At 36.2% G+C, this 21207-nt stretch overlaps 1 protein-coding gene across 1 annotated transcript in view; it reads left to right on the top strand.

The window, feature by feature from the left end:
- The window catches only part of LOC139130920 (bridge-like lipid transfer protein family member 1), a 92254-nt gene that overhangs the window by 10525 nt on the left and 60522 nt on the right, over positions 1 to 21207 (top strand). The window contains 8 exon segments of the mRNA XM_070696732.1: positions 5169 to 5233; positions 9988 to 10156; positions 11780 to 11867; positions 13083 to 13276; positions 16877 to 16956; positions 17759 to 17870; positions 19724 to 19880; positions 20689 to 20859. Of these exon segments, the coding sequence (XP_070552833.1) occupies positions 5169 to 5233; positions 9988 to 10156; positions 11780 to 11867; positions 13083 to 13276; positions 16877 to 16956; positions 17759 to 17870; positions 19724 to 19880; positions 20689 to 20859 (1036 nt within the window).

Genomic DNA, 21207 nt, shown 5'->3' with positions numbered 1-21207 from the left:
GGATTCACCTTCTTCTTGGAAACGACCTTGCTGGGGACAAGGTCATTACTAATCCACTTGTGACTGATAATCCTAGTTTAGATCAAATCCAGAGCCAATAGAGGAAGACATTCCCGGCCTTTTCCCTTCATGTGCCATTACTCGAGCCATGTCAAAGAAAACTTCCGAGAATCAAAATACTCTCAAAAATAATGTCACAGATGTTGACTTAAATGACACCTTTCTCAGTCAGGTGTTTGACACGGATCATTCCGTTATCCCTCGTGGATTTGAAACTTCCAGTAAAACTTCTGCTGACCAAAGTCAGACATTTTCTAGATCAAATCTCATTGCAGAACAACACAAAGACCCAGATATTTTGTCTTTGTTTGACAGGGTAGATGATGAAGGTAAAACTTCAGATAGCTCTGTTTCCTATTATACAAAGTCTGGTATTCTCATGCGTAAATGGAGACCTCCAGATGTTTTGGTTGATGACGATTGGGCTATAAAACATCAAATTGTGGTTCCAAAGCCCTATCGTGCTGAAATATTGCGCCTGGCCCATGAAACTCCCTGGGCTGGTCACTTAGGAGTCAGGAAAACTTATCATAAAATTCTCAGTCACTTTTATTGGCCTAATCTCAGGCAGGATGTAGCACATTTCTGTAAAACTTGTCACACATGTCAAATGGTAGGAAAGCCGAATCAGACCATTCCAAAGGCCCCTTTACAGCCAATTCCTGCATTTCAAGAACCATTTAGTAGGATACTAATAGACTGTGTTGGGCCCCTACCAAAACAAGATCAGGAAATGAGTACATGTTGACAATTATGTGTACATCAACTCGGTTCCCAGAAGCCATACCACTGAGAAACATAAAGACAAAGACTATAGTGAAAGCTTTAGTCAAATTTTTCACTTTATTTGGCCTCCCTAAATGTGTCCAGTCCGATCAAGGCTCCAACTTTATGTCTGGTATTTTTCAACAAGTAATGGATCAGCTAGGCATTAAACAGTATAGGTCCTCCGCCTATCATCCAGAAAGTCAGGGTGCTCTTGAGCGATTTCATCAAACTTTGAAAAACATGATTAGGACCTACTGTTTTGACACAGAGAAACAGTGGGATGAAGGAATTCATTTTTTGCTCTTTGCTGTTAGAGAGTCAATTCAGGAGTCTCTTGGTTTTAGCCCATTTGAGCTTGTATTTGGACATACAGTCCGTGGCCCACTTAAGCTCGTTAAAGAGAAATTCCTATCAGACGATGATGATTGTCTGAATATTTTGCAATATGTGTCAGATTTTCGTACAAAACTCTCTAAAGCATGTGAATTAGCCAGAGATGTGAATTAGCCAGAGAAAATCTTGAGTCATCTCAGCAGTCAATGAAAACCAAATATGATAAAAACACCTCAAAACGGAAGTTTGAACCAGGTCAAAAAGTTCTTGTTCTACTTCCGGTTCCTGGCAAACCACTCCATGCTCGTTACTTTGGGCCATACCTAATTGATAAGAAATTGAGTGATTAAATTACATCATAATAACACCTGACAGGCGAAAACAAAAACAGCTATGTCACATAAATATGCTTAAGCCATATTTGGATAGGGATAATCCTACTATAACTCAGCCTGTCAGTGCAGTCAGTTCAAACCATTATGAAGATAGTGATACTGAAACTGACTTGAGTGAAAATACTCTAAACTCAAAGCTGGGCTCGGTCAAGCTTCAGAACTCAGAAATCCTGGAGAAGCTGGAGTCTACAAAGTTGGCACACCTCCAGCCAGAACAACAACAACAGGTGAAAGAACTGCTCCATGAATATAAACACCTGTTTCAAGATGTTCCAACGAGGACAAACGTCATCTATCACGACGTTGATGTTGGGGACAGTAAGCCTGTAAAACAACATCCATACAGACTGAATCCAACAAAAGCAAAATATCTCCAGGAAGAAGTCAAATACCTGCTGGACAATGACTTTATTGAACCCAGTAAAAGTAACTGGAGTTCGCCGTGCATACTTGTTCCCAAATCAGATCACAGTTATCGTATGTGCACAGACTTTAGGAAGGTCAACACTTTAACAAAGACAGACACTTTCCCAATCCCGAGGATTGATGACTGCATCGACCGAGTGGGAAAAGCCAAGTATGTGACGAAATTTGACCTACTGAAGGGATTTTGGCAAGTCCCTCTGACGGATCGTGCTCGTGAAATATCCGCCTTTGTTACACCAGACGGATTGTTCCAGTACAAGGTGATGCCATTCGGAATGAAGAACTCTCCGGCAACGTTCCAACGGATGATCAACGACGTCATATCCGGGCTAGACGGGTGTGCAGCCTACGTTGACGACGTCGTCCTGTATAGTGACACCTGGGAGGAACACATCAAGCTCATGCGGAAGTTCTTTGAGAGACTGAGCAAAGCAATGTTGACTGTCAACCTTGCCAAATCTGAGTTTGGTTGGGCAAGGGTAACTTACCTCGGACATACTGTAGGACAGGGTGAGGTAAAACCTGTTGATGCCAAAATCAGTGCCATTTCAAGTTTTCCCATACCAAACTGCAAACGACAACTGATGCGCTTTCTCGGTATGGCTGGTTACTACAGAAAATTCTGTCCAATTTCTCCACAATTACTGAGCCTTTGACTAACTTACTTAAAAAGAAAGTAAAGTTTGTTTGGTCAGAGCAATGCCAACAGGCATTTGATACACTTAAAGCCATACTGCAAAGTGCCCCAGTGTTGTCTGCACCAGATTTCACTTTGCCATTCAAATTAGCTGTAGATGCTAGTGATACGGCTGCTGGTGCTGTTTTATTGCAAGAGGATAGTCATGGTGTAGATCATCCTGTTTGCTATTTTTCACGCAAATTTAACAAATCCCAGAGAAACTACTCTACAATTGAAAAAGAGTGTTTATCTTTGATATTAGCTTTACAGCATTTTGAAGTTTATGTTACTTCTTCAAATCAGCCAATAGTGGTTTATATTGATCACAACCCTCTTGTTTTTCTGCAGAAATTTAAAGGCAAAAATCAGAGATTGCTAAGATGGAGTTTAATGTTACAGGAGTTTAATCTTGACATTAGACATATCAAGGCAGAGACAATTTAATTGCAGACTGTCTCTCTCGTATTAGAGTTTATTGTTGTTCACTTTCAAGAAGTTTTACTTTAGAGTAAGAAAAAAAAAAAATTGAGTACTTAAATCTTTTTCAAGATTACATTTGCAAAAGAAAGATTTTTCTTTGAAAAATTTTCTTTTTTTTTGAAGAGGGGGTGTGTTATGTAGGTCATTTCCCCCACACTCATCATGACCTGAGTTCAATTAGTCTAGAACATTCTCAAGGTCACTGCCCTTAATGACCTCACAACCTTGAATTCAATTAGTCATGTTTGGAATGTTCTGGAAAGTTGATTAGTTGTGTAAGGGAGATAATTTTAGAACAGTAATTAGCATGTCAATAAAAGTTCTAGATTGTTCTTATATGCCTTTATAAAAGGGACGTGCACAGCTTCCAGTCAGACTTTTGGGATCGTGTCTCTTGTGTGTTACTAAACTCCAGCAGTAGTCATCTCAAGACTTTTCAAGACCTTCACTGCCAACGCTGGATTTATACTGTGGACTTTGTGCAAATTCAAGCCTGCAAGCCAAAGGACTGTTCATTCATCCGACTGACTGTTACAACTCTGAGACTGGAGCTTTGCCGTCCCAGCTGAGATAAGTAGTCTGTACACTTTAAAGCTTGTATCCTATCCCTAACTTAGCAATTAGTTTTATTTTCGTAATAAATTTTGTTTAAACGTTAACTGCTGAGTTCACCCTTTTGTTCGTTTTCTCTGCACGTAACAATATTAATGATTGACATCCATTTCTGTACAACAGTTCAGGACATCTGGTTAAGCAGAGAAAGTGTGAAATACATTCACAGCTCATTCAAAATACAGCTCATTCAAAATGTACTGTATTTAAACTTTAAGATTGACACTTTGAAATTCCTATCTTACAACTGACATGTCAACAATTTCACTAAAACATAGAATGACTATTTAAAATATAAATATATGTAAAATGTAAAATATTATATATATATATATATATATATATATATATATATATATATATATATATATATATATATATATATATATATATATATATATATTTATGTCCATCTTTTGTTTACCTTTGTCGCGCCCGGGGGGGGGGGGGGGAGGTCACCCTGTTTTAGAAATTTGGAATAGGGGGGGTCACCCTGTTTTCAAAATTTGGAATAGGGGGGGTCAGCCACTTTTTGACGTCGGCAAAAAATAATCCACCGGCCCCCCCCCAGGCCGAAGAAACTGACCAGTCCCTAACATCCTGGTGGCCCACTTCACAAACCTTTACAAAAAAACCCTATTGAGTAAACAGTAAGGACTTTTATACTGTATGCACGTACCTCTGTTTTGTTTCTATACATGTTGTTCATGTACTTCATGTTGTTCATTGGCCAACACAAAGGTTGAAATTTAAAGGACCAATATTTGACAGATAAATCTGTTTAACCCTTTGAGAGCCAAAGTCAATGGTTGTTGGCCTTATGAAATATACCTCAGTCAGTTTTAGTCAGACTTTTTGCAAAATTTTGTTTGAAAAACTGTGGCTGATGAAGTACTGTGTTCATTTGGTCCAAAATTATTAGAAAAATTACAGAAAAGTTCATAAAAATTGGTAAAATGTTGCACTGATACTTTGGTGGGAAAAAATACAGAACTTAAAAGGGTTAAAGATTTCAAAAAGGGACATAATACGTTTCATGTATTAAACTATTACATGTATGTATATTTTTACCAAAACCGTATATCACATTTATCCAATTACATCCATGCAGTTATACATTCTTTTCCATTTTCACTTCCTTTACAGTTTCTAAAATTTTGAAATTAAGTGCTTTTCAATACAGAATTCAATTGCTATCACAGTGTACTTGTCCCTGGTATTTATGTGTGGTATCCTGAATCAAATGCTAGACTCTATTCAACGATCTGAAAGTTTGACTATATAAATTTAACGAGTTCTCATCATGTTTAACCTGTTCTGGGCCCTTGATATGTGGAATATCACAAAAACTTTCTTATGCTGCTATCGTATCAGGAAAGCATAAAATTACATCTATGGTTGTTCACTCTCTGCAGGGTACAAGATGGCTGGGCAATATTCCGCTGGTGGCGACCTTTCCGACCTATGCAAGACCCACAAGGTAATGAGTTACGTGTACTCTGGTGCTGTGTCACCTCTCATCATTGCAATGAAAATCTGCCAACAGGTGTTTTCATGACTGAAAGATGAACCTTTGCTTTCCAACAGTCTACTAATGCTTGTAACATATACGCACCCATAGCAGTTTGTGATATTGGCACATGGAGGTAGATCAAATGCCTGTATTTTTCATAGACTGCTGATGAACTTCATTGTTTTATCAATAAGGTCAGATAATTGCAGTACAAGGGACAGCAATCAATTGATGCATGTCAATGGTGAAGGTCACTGACTGTACAGGGTTATGTCACATTTGCCAATGATAACATCAAGGCAAAACTACAAGGTTTGAGAGATTGAATTGCTGCAGTTTTCTGGTCTACATGTGCATGGCGAAAGTCTTAAAACACGAGTACTTTAGGTCTTATAGTATGCAACACACAGATAATTTACTCATTGACATTCCACAAAGTTCTGGGATGGTGATAAACATACCAGACTTTGATTTCTTGTCTCTATGGCAACTGGAAGTTGACAGTGGTTGATTGCATCTTCCCAATCATCAAGTGGTCACAGTCACTCACTGTCTATACGCTACAAAGTATTTTATCTGAAACACTTTTTTTAAGGCACAGATTGTTTATCAGCTTTATGTGAAGGCAAATTGATAACATTTTAATCGAATCAAAGGTAAGATGAAAGCCAAGGGATAACACCATAATACATATAGATAAGGGTGGTCAGTCAAGGTCAACAAGAACTAATTCAATAATCACAATAAAGGACTTTGGCAATGTGTATTCCATGGTGACCAGGGCATGATGACCTTAAACTGCCCTTTTTGCATTTAATCCTAGTCAGCCTAGGAGTGTAGCAGAACCACTCATGACCTCAAAGCACCCCAGTGAGGCAAGGTCAAAGTCAGGTGATATATACATGTGTATCTAGTAATGATGGCATGCCAGTCAACAAAGCCTGTGTGTGTTGGATTAAGTGAATTGAATAATTACTGACACAGAGGTCAAGAGTTCATGTTTCGGTACCAGCTATTTATAGTAAATTAAAAATGAATTAAATGAAATAAAAATGAAATGAAAATAATTTTCATAATATTACTAAAAAGTAATATACAACAAAGACATGGTGGTTTCTTTTCAAGTGAGGTATCATACATGTGTAGTCCATGACTTGGCTTTGTTCATGTACCTGTATGTCAGCTGAATACTCATTTACATGTCTTGCCCCTACATATATGGTGTGGATTGATCAGAGGTTTGCCCAGGGGCTTGTGCTATCTATGATAATATGGCTTCAATTTTGGTGTTTGCATTTTTAATTTGTTGTGTTGACACTTGCAGCATTATCAACTCAGGGTTTAACAAAGTAAATATACAGTACCAGCATACGTGTATTATTTATATTATTAGAAATTATTCTATGTTTACTCATGGAGGTTCTGTTTATCAAATTGAATTTAGATGTGTTTTCATGGTGGATAGATTACAGACCACAGTAGACAGTCTGGGTTTTTTTTAAACATTTTTTGACCTTCTTTAGTATTGTTCAATTTTCAAATATGAGGTTTTGAGCATGTTGAACAAAAATAACATTCAGGTTGTTTTACAACGTCCGCAATGTCCTTGATGGTTTGCTTAGATTAATTACCAGCGATATATTTAAAGGAAAGTCATAAATGACTGCTTCACATATGACCAGTTTCCTTTCGTCAGCAATAGTATTGTGATCAATAGCAGTGCAGGTTTTAATCAATCAGACGTTATTGCGTTATGAGACTTAGTAAATTATGACAAAAACTAAACAAAATTGTAACGACAGGTACTGGTTGAAAAATGAATAATCAAATAGAATAGGGATACATGTACACTTTGGAAATACATGTATCCACCTCCAAGTCAACCTAGCTGTTGTTAAAGATATGGATCTCTGCAATTTTGTCCTGTCAGTTGTTTATACATAACAGTTTCAGATTCAGGGATTGAAAGGAAATGCCTCTCTTCCTACAAGAGATTTATTACTGTTTCTCAAGCCTATCTGTGGATTTGAAAGTCAATATCTAGGCTAGAAATAAGGGAGAGAAAGCTAGAGAATTAACTGGCTACCAATCCGTGTGAGTCACATTTGGCGGGCACAGTGACTTCTAGGCATGAGAAACTGTCAAGCAGGAAAGAATATTAAGGGCCTGTACCTGTAACTTTTAATGATTTCTCACTATGTTTGTTGTAGAAATTCAATTGCAAGTTCTTTTTCTACTCCGTCAAGCATGTGTAAGAACATGGTCCCTCTATAGAAGGATAGTGGTAAGAACTACCATTTACCTTGTCAACACAGTGTCTATGCATGTAAAATGCACTGTTATTGTTTACATTTGAATTCTAGTCTGGACCAGAATTCACGAGTCAGCAGTAACAATGCAGTCTAGACAGGTACAGACTGAGTTGACAAGCTGAATACTGTGTATCTCAACATGCTTTGTAGAGCTGAACAAGAAACTGCAGTTGACATTAAAAGCAAAAAACTGAAAAAAATCTTAAGAAAATTACAGCTGCATTGTACCAGCCGTTTAAATATTGAGAAATAGTGCCGCTCAAAGCATTTAGCAGTTTGAAACTTGACCTTGAAACAAAGCAGCAGTAATGACAATCGAAAACCGATGTAAAATGCAATTGCAGTGCATGTAACATGCTAATTTAGGACACAGCGAATGGATTGAATTTTAATTTGAACACCGGTGCAGAGTAGATTGATGGAAAATTTTCCAGCAGAATAGACAGGTCTGCTCACCAGTATTGATTTTCTCCTGCTGCCATGGATTCCGCAACACCAGATGTGCATCAGTCTGCTGCAGAAAATCTGATTGAAATGAGTATGCCTACGTTCTGCAACCTTTGACTGATATGGGTCTACTATGAGATCACCCATATAGTAAAACTACAAATCATGTTATTTAAAAAAAGTAGGTATAGAAACTGTCAAATAATATGACAAGTTCAGTATTTCAGATCCGTCATTTGTCTGTATTCTGCATTAAAATGCAGCATTAATGATTTTTTTTGCCCCTGTAATTCCACTTACTGTATTGAATTGCTTGTATTTTATTTATTTGCAATTGATTATTACAAGTATTGAAATATTTCAGATTTTTCAGTGAAGTATATGTGTGTAGCAATAGACTCAGGATGGTTGATTTGAAACAGTTTAATGTTTGGATTGAGTTTCGCAGCCTGAAAGATATGTGGGTGAATTTTCATCATAAATGTATGCTGCAATATGTGTTTGCACAGCTTAGTAATATACAATTCACAAATACAGACTCCCAGCAAAAATATGCAAACAGGAAGTTTGGTATGTTGTCTTTTTAAAAATACACGTGTGACTCAACATACAGACAGTAATCCTATTCTGCAATAGATAGATTCACATCAGATTTATAGCGAATGTTAATCCAATCGTGGATTTGCAGCCTACATGGTGCTGATGTAGAGCAACAAAGGTGAATTATAAGGACAATGTAGATTGCCGTCCATTATGAAATCTGTTACATGGACTTTGTACTGGGTATGGCCGCCCCATTTGCAATTTATTATATTCTTTGACATGAGAAACCAGTGTAATCCTTCATGAGCATAGCAGACTGTAATTGGGCAAAACAATGAAGATGATGTTCACCAAGACAATGGAATAAATTTTCAGCGTAAGACAAAATGACTCATCTGTAAGCATACTCCGGTATGTGCCATTTTGAAGTCTCCAGACAAGATTTTAACGTTCCCTCTGCACTTACAAGAATGAGATTAATGTAAAATTGTTCTGGGATACAGATTATTGATTAAATCTATTACATTGCAATCCAGATTGGAGCATATTTTATTAGTGTACCGGTATGGTAGATACATCAAAGCCATATAAGGAAATAAATTTATGTGACGTGGTACATTGTTTTTCCAGTTGAGTAAAGTCTGACTGTTATGCTTTACACAGTGAATACTGCAAATAAAATGCATTAGCCCTAAGCTGCCGTTTTCTGTTTTCCACCCATGGCATACCAGTACATTTCAAACATGACAATTTTATAAGTGATTTAATGTCAAATACTGCATTTTTGTATAAAAATCTCTGTTCTTCACATAAAGTTAACCCATTGAGTGCTGTAATTTTTCCAACCAAAATTTTAGTGCAACATTTTACCAATTTTTATGAATTTTTCTGTAATTTTTTGATAATTTTTGACAGAATGGACATTACTTTTCATTTGCAACAGTTCATGATCAAAATTTTGGAGAAAATCAAAAAAATATTGTCTGGATATGAAAAAAGAGTTGTCTAGGCTATATTTTATGAAGGTGACAAGAATTGACTTTTGCTCTCAAAAGGTTAATATTGTGACTTGTTCTAGTTAACCAGTCTTGCTTCAGTTCAAGTAAGCTGTTTGAGGTTATGAGTTCTGCCATCCATGCTTCAGGGTCCGTGTAGTTTGCACTTCGAAAATTACATGTAAAAAGCTTTATACACTGAACTTTGCTAAAAATTCCCTTTGCAATCTTTCAACCTCTTTTCCAAAATCAAGAGTAAAAGTTGCATCTCAAAAGTTGAGGGTCACCATGCAAAAGTTTGGTACTTGACCAACAAATTGTATATGATATAGAGTTAATATGTATTTTCGAGGCAATTTACCTTAAATAAAAACAAAAAGTTACAGAGGAATAAGAAATAGTGTTTTTGTCTTGTATCTTTCAGCGGACATGTCACACGCTGAGACCAGACTGAATATACTCCTGAATGGATTTGAATATCACCTGTACAATAGGTCATCACTGTACAGCCAGATGGAAAAGAAGTTTGGCCTTGAGCCAACAATGATACCGGAGAGTGAAAAAGAGAGAAAGAAAGCAGCCAATCAGAAGAGGTACAGTCATCATCTTTATATGACATGTAGTTGTGTGAACCAGCTAGCTACCAAAACCATATATCAGGGAGTGTAATTCTGATATGCTATGCACCTCTTTTGAATACAGGTGTCACAAAGTTTGTATCGGCACTTTTGCCTGTTTATAACTTGAAATGCCTTGAACATAGAAAGTCTGTTGATTGGTTTGTATGATGACATATTGTGATTTACCAGAACGCAAGAGGTAATATTGCCCCTATTTTGAATGTGATAATGTAGATTATATCATACCAGTATATCGATGGTGCAAATACAGTGATCTGATTGGTCGAGATGTGATAAGAACCATGGTATAATGGCGATATAGCATGGCTGGTACACGCACGAGCTCATGGCTAGAGCAAAAATCCTTTTTTGACTTTCTATGCCAGGATTTCAAATAGCAATAAATCACACCCAGCAATGGTATAACACTTGATTTTGACCAATCCATTTCATATATATCGTGAACTGGTCAAAATCTTGTAGTGAACTGTCGCTGAATGTGTTTTATTGCTTAAAAAAAGTAACAGTCAGAAAAGAATATTGTGCATAATTTCCAAAATCCCTTCTGTAATCCTCATTATGCCAAATTTTGAAGTCTTTATTTATTTGTATTTGTCAGTATGAGGTTTAATCAGTCCCTCACTGCTGTATCATGTTTATCATATTTCATTTTTGTGACATCAATTTTTACATATCTATATACATGTATTTCAAGTTCTTGAGAAGGAAATTGAAAATACCAATGGTGATTCCCAGAAACAAAGAATTGGTTTCTGTGTCATTGCTGCAAATTGGCTGATTATAATCTGCTGGTACCCTTGAATACATAAAACAATCAAGGGAATAAGCAAGCAAAGCAATCAAAGAAAGACATCTGGTGAAAATCTGATAGATTTCCAAGCACTGATTGAAGAGTGTTCAGACAGCCAGATAGATTATGTAAAAGGAAACAGAAAAGTAATTATTATAATAATGATAATAATAATTACTTCTAATTTAGATATTCACATTAAAGAGCCAGAAGATGTTACTGTTGATTATTCTTTCACGGTTATTGTTTTGGTTGTCATTTGCAAGTTCTAGTTCTACTCCACACAGCAGGTACAAGCACCTACTACATGTATTTAGCCAGGCAATACAGTGTCTGTAAATTGTAGAATGCACTGTTATGGTTTACATTTGAATTCTAGTCCAGACCAGAATTTGCTTGCCAACTGTAGCAAAGTGGTCTACACATGTACAGGCCGAGTTGAAGAGCTGAATACTGTGTATCTCAACATGCCTTTGGTAGAGTAGAAAAAGAAACTGCAATTTATATTAAAAACAAAAACTGTGAAATTTATCAGACGCTACAGCTACTGGCTCATGAGTATACCCTGTTTGTTTCTCTCATGCTTTGAAACAGAGAGAAATAAAAAATATGCGAAACAATCAAGGTGGAAATATCCGTCCCAGCACTTCATGTTCCGGCATTGTTAGCATTCAATACATTTTTTATTCACTGTTTAATGAATCTGTTTAATCATAATAGATATATATCATTTATAACAATCCTTTTTGTTCTTTCTTTCACTGAAACTATTTTCCACCTCACAGACAAGAACAGACGGCAGCCATCAGAAATAAAAGTGAAGGAGTGACTTGGCGGGATTTGATTCCAGTGATAAAGATCGACATATCAACAGTGAGTGTAATTTGCATCTCTGAAAATGGCAAAGCTCAGATTCCTACTCTGTAGAGACGGGAACAACATCAGGCTGCCTTTCTTTTCACATTGCTACTCAGTTTGTAAATTGGGGTGTAAAATTCTATGAAATGCTGGAATTTTGTGCTCAAAGTTTCTTGAGGAAAATTTCAACTGTTCTCTTTTACAATCACAATAAAAAATCTGGAGACACTTTTCAAAATTCTGAATTACAAAATTCCAAAATTTAGTGATAATTGCAGTGTTTCATCTAGACGGGGGTGGCGGGATTCCCCCTCTGCTGACATGTTAGCAGCCCCAAGTAATTTGTCAAGGGGGACCAGCCCCCATGAAATGGTGCCTGTCACACCTCAGAGATACAAGTAGAACACATAAACTGGTGAAATCACCCCTAAATTTTCTGGTAAAGTGGGAAATTCCCCCTGTTGATGCCATCCTGGATGAAACACTTTTAAATTGAAATTCGTATAGATACACTGTGCTTACACTTTGAGGAAATTAAAACTTTCAATTTTCACAAACAAAAGACAGTTTATCAAAACTTTATTTACTGTAGAAGCTTCAAAATGAGTCGGTTCAAGCACAAGATTGGGAAAATCTTGTAAAAACTATTTGAGAGTCTGAAAAAACGGCCCCCAAGGCACTTTCACCTCAACTTTCAACACCTTGTATTGTATCCCAGTACTCTGGGACATCACTATCTAATTGGGAAAAGCAAATACTTTGGTCTTTGGTGGTTTTGAGAACCACTCTCAAGGTACACATAGTCCTCCATTCAGCATGTGACTTGGTAATCTGTTGTGTAGCTATTATGGTAGAACTATGTTAGCATTAACTGGTCAAACAGACCAACAGAAAGGTGAATTCATTGATCCAGTCGTAAAAGTTCATGGTCAGACCCTTGACCCTGGAATCTGCTCACCTGTCTCTATTTACCCAAGGGTAGTATCCAGGCCTTTTACACAATTACAGGTTCAATCTCCGAAAGATTATTATTGAAGTTCTGTAATATCATAGTCTATCTTTAACTTATGACAAAACCAAGTGTTCTCCTATAATGCAGACACTTGTACCTTTGAAAAATGCCGAGTGATTTAAATATTTTGAATTTTTTTTACTTTCACACTACTTTACACATGTAGACATGTATTACAGTTCCACTGTATTCAGTCAAGTCTTGATTTGTCATCACAGGGACGGGTTGTATTTGGCAATCGTTTGGCACCGACGACACTCATGGTAAGCGTGGAAGATACTCGTATTGTGTACACAACGAAGCAGACATCGTCACCTCTTGATCTGTTTATGCACAGTGTCAAGTGTAAAATGGAGAATGTACGAGTGATGTTAGCGCAGAGTCCCAAGTATGAAGGGCCACCCATGGATGAGTAAGTGAAATTGCGTATTTGTGCTCCTCTTCCTACATGCATCTCTGTGTGATGTGTGATAAACATTTCCATTGTTTGTCCTCCTGAAAGCAAAGTGCGCATTTACTACTGTACACATTATTCACATAATTATGTTCTCTTCTTTATTTTATTGAAATATTTGTGCAAAATGAAACATGGTACACATGTACACATTGATTCGATCTCTATAAATTATTATGATGGTAGGTAATAAAAAACGGTTAAAGTGACATTTTTTATTCAATCTGTACTTCAATTCTTATGCCCTACTGAATTGCCTAGCTCAGACTGTTTTCTCTCACAAAGCGGCACCAATGAACCAGCATCGATGGCTTCCATTCTACATCAAAATTCGTACCTGCTGTACTTCTGCCATCAAAATGGATCTCCTATGCATTTTTGGGTGCGATTGCCAATCTCAACACACAAAAAAGTCACTATCACATAATGGCTGGCTGTACACACAGCGCATTACTCTGACTTAAAATGTTTCAATTGATTGTACACTATCACTAGGTAACCAATCACAGCATAGCTACTTTCAAGTACATGGCAGCCATGATGTGAAGTGGCAATTCTGTTTCACGATTCCCATTTTTTCCACGTCAGTGGGGAAATTGCCATGTACCTAATCACAATCAACTGTGATTTCAACATGCTATGGGAGTAGAACTAGAAACTGCAGGAAAGCAAAAATAGTGAAAATAATTATCAAATGTGACAGCTACAGATGTACTGGCCCTTGAAATTTACAAAGGAATCTGACTAAAATGATCAAAACCCAGTTGAGTATACAGAGTGTTATGTCATGACATTGACCTAAATGATGCGATGAAATGACATGAATGCACTTTGCATCATGACTCAGCAATACTGTGTTTATGCATGTGTACTGTGATTCACAGTTCATGCAGTTGAAATTTTCAGACTAGCAATGGATGGCCAAAGGTGAAATTCAGAAAAAAATATCAAAAAAGCTTATAATATGTACCTTTGTAAATGTAATTATAGTCAGATAGAATTCAGGAATACTATTTTATTGCAGAAAATCTGAAACTTTCATGATTTCTAACCCACGTTGTGTATATAATACACAATCCAATCAATAATTATCTCCAATAATGCTCATTAGTACACATTACACAGGTTTAATACTAGCGGTAATATGTTGCATTTGAGCATTAGATGCCCGTTTGCATGTGTTTAAATTTACAAATGCAATAGCTTGTTATAATTTAAGATTCCATTAATGGCTTCACGTTCTGATGGCTTGACATTCTCCTTGAATTTTGATACAAAATGCCCAGAGTCACTCTCTACTGGTTTACAACTTCAACTGACTTCTTATGATTGATTTGAAATTGATGTTTCTGAAAGCTACATTGACCCTTGGTGAAGTGGTTGAGTGGACTACATCATCATGCAGTACAGAGGTCTAAACATTTTTTTCTCTCTGCTCCAATAGAGAGGCCAAGATAAATCATGTATTGCTGTTTTTGGTGCAGTTGTTCAGATCTTGGTTGTTACCAATGTTAACACTCAATACACATTTACCCTTCATATCATATCTGTTACACAAATCAGTGGAATCACCCAAATCAGTTTTCCTTTCACACATGGTGACTGGAATATACACCTATCATTGTTCACCATTACATGCACTTGCTGTAGGTTACTGTCTTTCCTTCCACTTATTAAAGCCCCATTGCATAGTAACTGTATCGTTTGCATTTTGCTTACCAACCATGTACTACCGGTATGCAATCTTCTGGGAGATGTTTTTGATTCCTGGTATCAAGCCATATTGTCTTTGAAAATATCACTATTTCAATCCTTGGTGGTGGATGTGGTTAATTAAATTCAGGTGCCTATCGTGATATATTTGTGGCAGCCATATTTGAGTTCACAATTTGAACATAATTTAGTTGTTAAAATCTAAGTTATATGTTTGTTTATCCTAAATATTTAAAAAATGTTCTGTGGTCACACTTCTGTAAGCATTTGTGCATAAGTACATCTTATCAAAAATGCAAAAAGATACAGGAAATCGGGTATAAATGTAAATATTATAGGGAAGCAGTGGATGTCAAGCTGTCACAAACTTCCTCATTAGGCATTGGAATAAAAATCAAACATTTGGCAAGCATCGCGTGCATACCTGTACTGGAAAATTTTAGAAAACTGCTTTTAATACCTTGTGCGTCATTTGCAAAATACTAGACGTGTACATATGCATGCAACTGCTGGATATCGAGGATGTCAATACAGTGACTTATGTGAAGTGTTCCACTTGAAGGGAAAGAATGAACTTTAACACCTCTCTAATTGTGATGCTATTCATGCACTGACTATTGACTAGATAAATAGGCAATGATTACCCAATCTATTGTAATATTTATTTTACGTGCTAAGATGAGCATCAAATTGTCATTTTATAGATAAAATGTAAATTGACATGTGATCTCATGAAATACTTGATTTCTCAGACTATCAAATGCTCAATGATAATTTACTTTTGTCTCAATTTACCGTATATCTTAATGTTGTTGTCATAGTTTCAAAGTTATCAAGTAAGCAATATGCAATCTAATAACTTACGGATATATTAAACTTTAATAAATTCAATTCAGTTCAATGTAACTCAGTTTATTTTATGTAATTGCTTTTCAGTTCAATAAGAATGTATTTACTGTGAATCTGAATGATAAAAATGGCAGCTTTGGGTAGGAAGTACACAATTTGAACATGAAAATATAAATAACAATATAAGACACATCTTGAAAGTTGCTATGTGTTTTATTGATTTCTGATTCACACCCTTTCTTTTCCAGAGAGAGAGAGAGATAAAGTATGTTTGTTGTGGCATAGGTCACACACAATATTTCCTGATAATCTTGTGCAGCTGAGTGTATCCAGAACATGTCAAAGGTCAAAATTAAAGAATGCAGATGTTTATATGCTGTCAAACAGTGCCCTGTAGTCTTGTAAACATACAGTATATTGTCAGAGTCATGATAACCTTAGCTGTATCCGTCAACCATGGCCTTGGCCTTGTCTGTTTTTCAAAAATAGCATTACATTTGTCAGCTTCATATTAACAACAAGGACATAATAATATTCAAGTTTCTGTATCTTAAAATAAATTTCAAGGATGAAAGTATGGTAAAAAAACAGCTTGATATTTACATTAGAAACATTAAAATTTCATATCTTTGCTTGACACGAGTGTAGTTTCATGTTTCCTTTTAAGTAGGACATGAAATTCCCAACCCCCTACAGTAACACAATATTTATGACAAAATGTTATGGTAAACCGCTTAGGAGTAATACTTGTAATGAACTTCAGCCTGATTGCGCTTGTAAATGCCTTTGCCATATAAATATGTTTGCCACATGGCTTTTTCTTGGCTCAGAAAATAGTGGGTTCATACTGAAATTTCAGAGTGTATGATTCAATGAGGGTAATGAATACAACCAAATTAAAAAACATATATCACTGTGTGTTTAGTGATAAATCAGTGCATTCCCATGGATCCAAAAAAGTCACCAAACTTCACTCTAAATCAAATTTTTTTTCAGCCCACCAAGATACATGGGAGAAGGCTTTGTTGTCCTACAATCAAATGATGTTGACCTGTATTACTATGTCGATGAACCAGGTAAATCTGTGTCTTCAGCTCTCATAATCATTTAGTCCTGTACATGTATCTCTGTGTTATTTCTCAGTGTCATTAGATGTCTGGTCTCAGACAACTTGAACCTTCTATCTGTGTCACAGTTACTGCAATGTTGATGACCATCTTATCAGGTCAAAGTTTGACAGGCTCTCCCAGGTACTGATTACATTTCACATTCTCATATATAAATGACTGTAATCTCTCACAGATGGGATTTAGCAGCACTTCTAAAGCTTTCTAGTTCCTATACGAAATTACCATAATTACTTGCAGAAGTTTTGTACTGTACAGAGTTCAGTGAATGTCAAGATACGGATATCTTTCTGGCAGATATTGGAGATGGGAGTAAACATAACCAAAAAACCCGAAATAAAGTTTCATTCAGATATGAATACTTTAGATGAAGATTCTGTTTTCTAAATGTACAATTATTTTGGCTGGAATCTTTGAAGTTAAATTTTGCAGCATGCTAACCTACGTGTTCCAAAGCGGAGCCCCCAAATAGATTACTGACTAACAATTATTACAGAAGTGTGTTAACAGTCTGGTGTCTTCTGCAAAACTGTCTGTTAATTTCTGTCTGTGCACTTATTTCTTTGGCAATTTATGATTTATGAATATTCAAATTTGACATTTTGCATTGACAATTCATGGATGCAAGATAGTTACAATATATTGTGATATTATGGTAGACAGATCTATTTAATTCTTGTATCTGATAGCAACTTTTGACATTGCCCCACCCCATCCTGATACATATGCCATGGTTGTTTTCATTGTGAAGGTTTGGTACCGGACTCTGATGAAGACCAAACAGACGATCCATGCTGGGGCATTGATGTCAAATGTGGCAAGGGAACTGACATCAGTTATGGACCATGGGCAGATAGGCAACGGTGAGGAAAAACATGCAAATGGACTTTATTTGTAAATTCCATCAACACAGCCGTCACCATACAATCTGATTATAGAGTTTTACATTTCCAAATATGGCGAGACAAAGATTAGCATAACAATTAGCAGTGTCAGATTGGGTACACCAGACGTAACCATGTCAACTTTTCAGAGTGTCACGTCATTTACAAAAAAATTACAATGTATGTACTGTGTGGTGTAAATTTTTTGTTAAGACACTCATGCTTTTGTTGTTTTCATAGTGAGTGTCAAGTAACCCTTTAGGTACAGTACACAGTTTTAAAGTACAGCATTTATTTTAAAGCAAATAGTTCAAGGATTTTGAGTAACTGCTATTAGTGAATTAATTGCAATTTTTTAGGCTTATGTGTGCGAATCTGTTACATGTAGAGTTAATCCTTCTAAATTGACATGTATTAATGACTTTGACTTCATCACCTAATGTAGTTTGGTTTTTGAATCTGAAGACCTAAAACTGTATTGCTCTGTAAATTGTGCAGTGTCATCCCAGTGAGCTCTCTACATGTATTTGTCATGTCACTGCAGGACAGTCTGAACTGACATTTAAGTTGACATAAACTGATCTTTTGCAGAGGTATTAGAATGACTTGTTACATCACGTATAATTCAAACAAAGTAAAGTCTTATTTATAAGACCATTATTGAATATATATAGGGTATGTAGCGGGGTAGGTTGGTCAGTCAGGTAGGCAGTTGGCGGATGGGTGGGTGTACATACAATGTATTTTACATTGATTATGACAGCTAGTACTTGTTTCACGTTGATATTACGACTGCCATTTTCACAGCATTGTGTTTATTTGACACATGGGCCAAATATAGAACTTTGCAGTATTGCCCTCATAGCTCAAGGCTATGTCTTGTGCCCTAATATAGCAGATGAATAGGCGTATCAGGAAAATGTGAAGGAAGTTGTGTCTTGTCTCATGTGCATTAGATTTTGATGTAATGGACACATATAATAATAATATTTGAACCAAGGCAAATAATACATCCCTTGAAGAGCTTTCAGTAATACATGTACTGTTAGAAGCCATACAAAACAATTGTTGCCAAATTATTGAATTTCATGTTGATTGTTCAGCTAGATATTGTTGAAAAAATGGCGGTCCAAAGTATATGGAAATTGTCGCAAAATGCAATTTGACAACTGTGTCGAAAGAGGCAGAAGCTGACCCAAGCATACAATTGTCTGTTCAGTGTAACAGACAGCTTTTGTCACATTTCTGACTGCACCGTGGATTAGATGAGAGAGAAGCATCGGTTTTGTGTTGAATAAGATTTATACGTGCCACAGCTGGTTGCAGGCAGTGGAGTGTGCGTCAGATATACTGTTCATTTTCCAACGGGTTTATAAGTTGTAACATATGGCCTTTAGACGTTGCTGTGTTTCAACTATTCTACCAACCACACACATACATGTACATTTTCAAACTAAGATGAATGTGTAAGATATTGCCAATTGAAAACCAGATCAGCGTCGCATGACAAGAATACGGTATCGTGAAATTCAAAAGGAAATGTACACAAAAATTATCAGTCAATTTGCCTTAGTTCCATCATAAATGATAGATTGTCATAACTAAGTGTTTATCACTGTGAACCTACCGTATGTTTACAATTTTATTCTGTTATGATAGAAAAGCTGATCTTATTCATTTTGAAACAGATCAACATTTCCTCTTCTGTTTTGAGAAATGGAACCCATGCTATGTACAGTTTAAATAAATAGGCCCGGGGAAATTTTGCTGTATGTTGTAATCTGTCAACCCTATTGACATATTTCTTACATGGCCGTTTTTTCTGCCTTCAGGGAACTGTTACAGAAGTTGTTTTTTCCAGTCGATTTCCAAGCAATGCAGGTGACGGAGCCTCCAAAGGCAGGAGAACCACGTCAATTCACGCGATTTGATTTCCGGATGAACATTATTGCCGATGCTACCATTGATATTTTATTTACAAAAAATAAGGTGAGTGCTTCATAGTGTTGGTTTCAAATGATCTCAAAATTCTGTCAATTTCATGAAACAAATAAATGCATAAATTTTTAACAAGAATTTCTGAAAATTCTAGGAAAACCCTAGTGAAACATCCTGACATCAGTTTAAAATCACATTCTTCTTCTCACCCAGCTATGGAAAGAGTCAGTAAAATTTGTGAACCTTTTGTAATGGTGTTATCTTTGTAGCAATTTTCTATTGTTTTCTATAGTCATAAATTTACATATCTTCCTCACAACAGTGATATACATAATTCATAATCAGACTGTGTTGAGGGTAAGTTAAGGAATGAATCTGTAGTGTACATTAGTGATATGAACAAGAAACAAGAGTGTAAATACAAAAATTCAATATTGGGGAAAAAATTATGAAAAGCAACAGCCCCTGTAAGTTGACATAAAGACCAGAGAAAAAAATTATTATTCCTTGGATATTTTTGGCAAAGAAACAGAGGTGCCGAGCAAATTTGTTTAACAAACAAGCAAAGTCTCCCACTATTAACATCATTTAATCTTGAGTGTAGATTTTACAAACTGTCCACAATAACAGAGGCATTACAGTGCAAGCAGTGTTGACCAAACAAAATCCAATCATTTCCAGATGCTCAATGAAGAAAATAAAAAACCCGACAGCACTAAAATAATTGCAGTCCAGAATTATATATATTTGCTAAGTGTGAAAATAACTTCCAAATTGGCTAAAGTAGATGTGGTGATTCCAAAGAACAATTTGAAATATTCTTCTTGGCCTAACATATTGCAATAACCTTTATATTCAGGAAACCAATGCAATACACATGAACATCGGTGCTGGTTCGTACGTAGAGGTTATGGTGCCGTGGAGGGTTCAAGAAGATGGTTATAAAACAAATGTGACAGGCCAGCTGTTGCATCTGGAGTCTTCGACAAGTTTACAATACAGATCACTCATAGAAACAGAAACGCTACAGGTGAAAAAGAGTTACTTTCTTTTCATTGATGTGAAATGCAGGCATTACATTTACTTCTGATCAATAAGATTATTTATGTAATCAGTAATTTATTGAATGCCTTAATTTAGGAATTTGAAGAACAATTTTGTGCATTTTCACATCTAATGTGTGCACAAGATCTTTAAGTAGTTTTCAGATATGCCAAAGATATGTACCACTCTTGGTTTGGCTAGCTGCCTTGTAGAACCCTTCAACAGTCTTAAGTGTTAAAGAGTGATTTCATTCCATGTCTGTGAAATTATTACCTTCTCACTGTTAAATTGTTTTTGTCTGATGATTAAGTATTGGTGACTGCATATTTGCAGT

The sequence above is a fragment of the Ptychodera flava genome, chromosome 4 (genome assembly GCF_041260155.1).
Source record: "Ptychodera flava strain L36383 chromosome 4, AS_Pfla_20210202, whole genome shotgun sequence".
Taxonomy (NCBI): domain Eukaryota; kingdom Metazoa; phylum Hemichordata; class Enteropneusta; family Ptychoderidae; genus Ptychodera; species Ptychodera flava.
The sequence above is the reverse complement of the archived record's forward strand: the minus strand, read 5'-3'. Positions and strand labels throughout refer to the sequence as shown.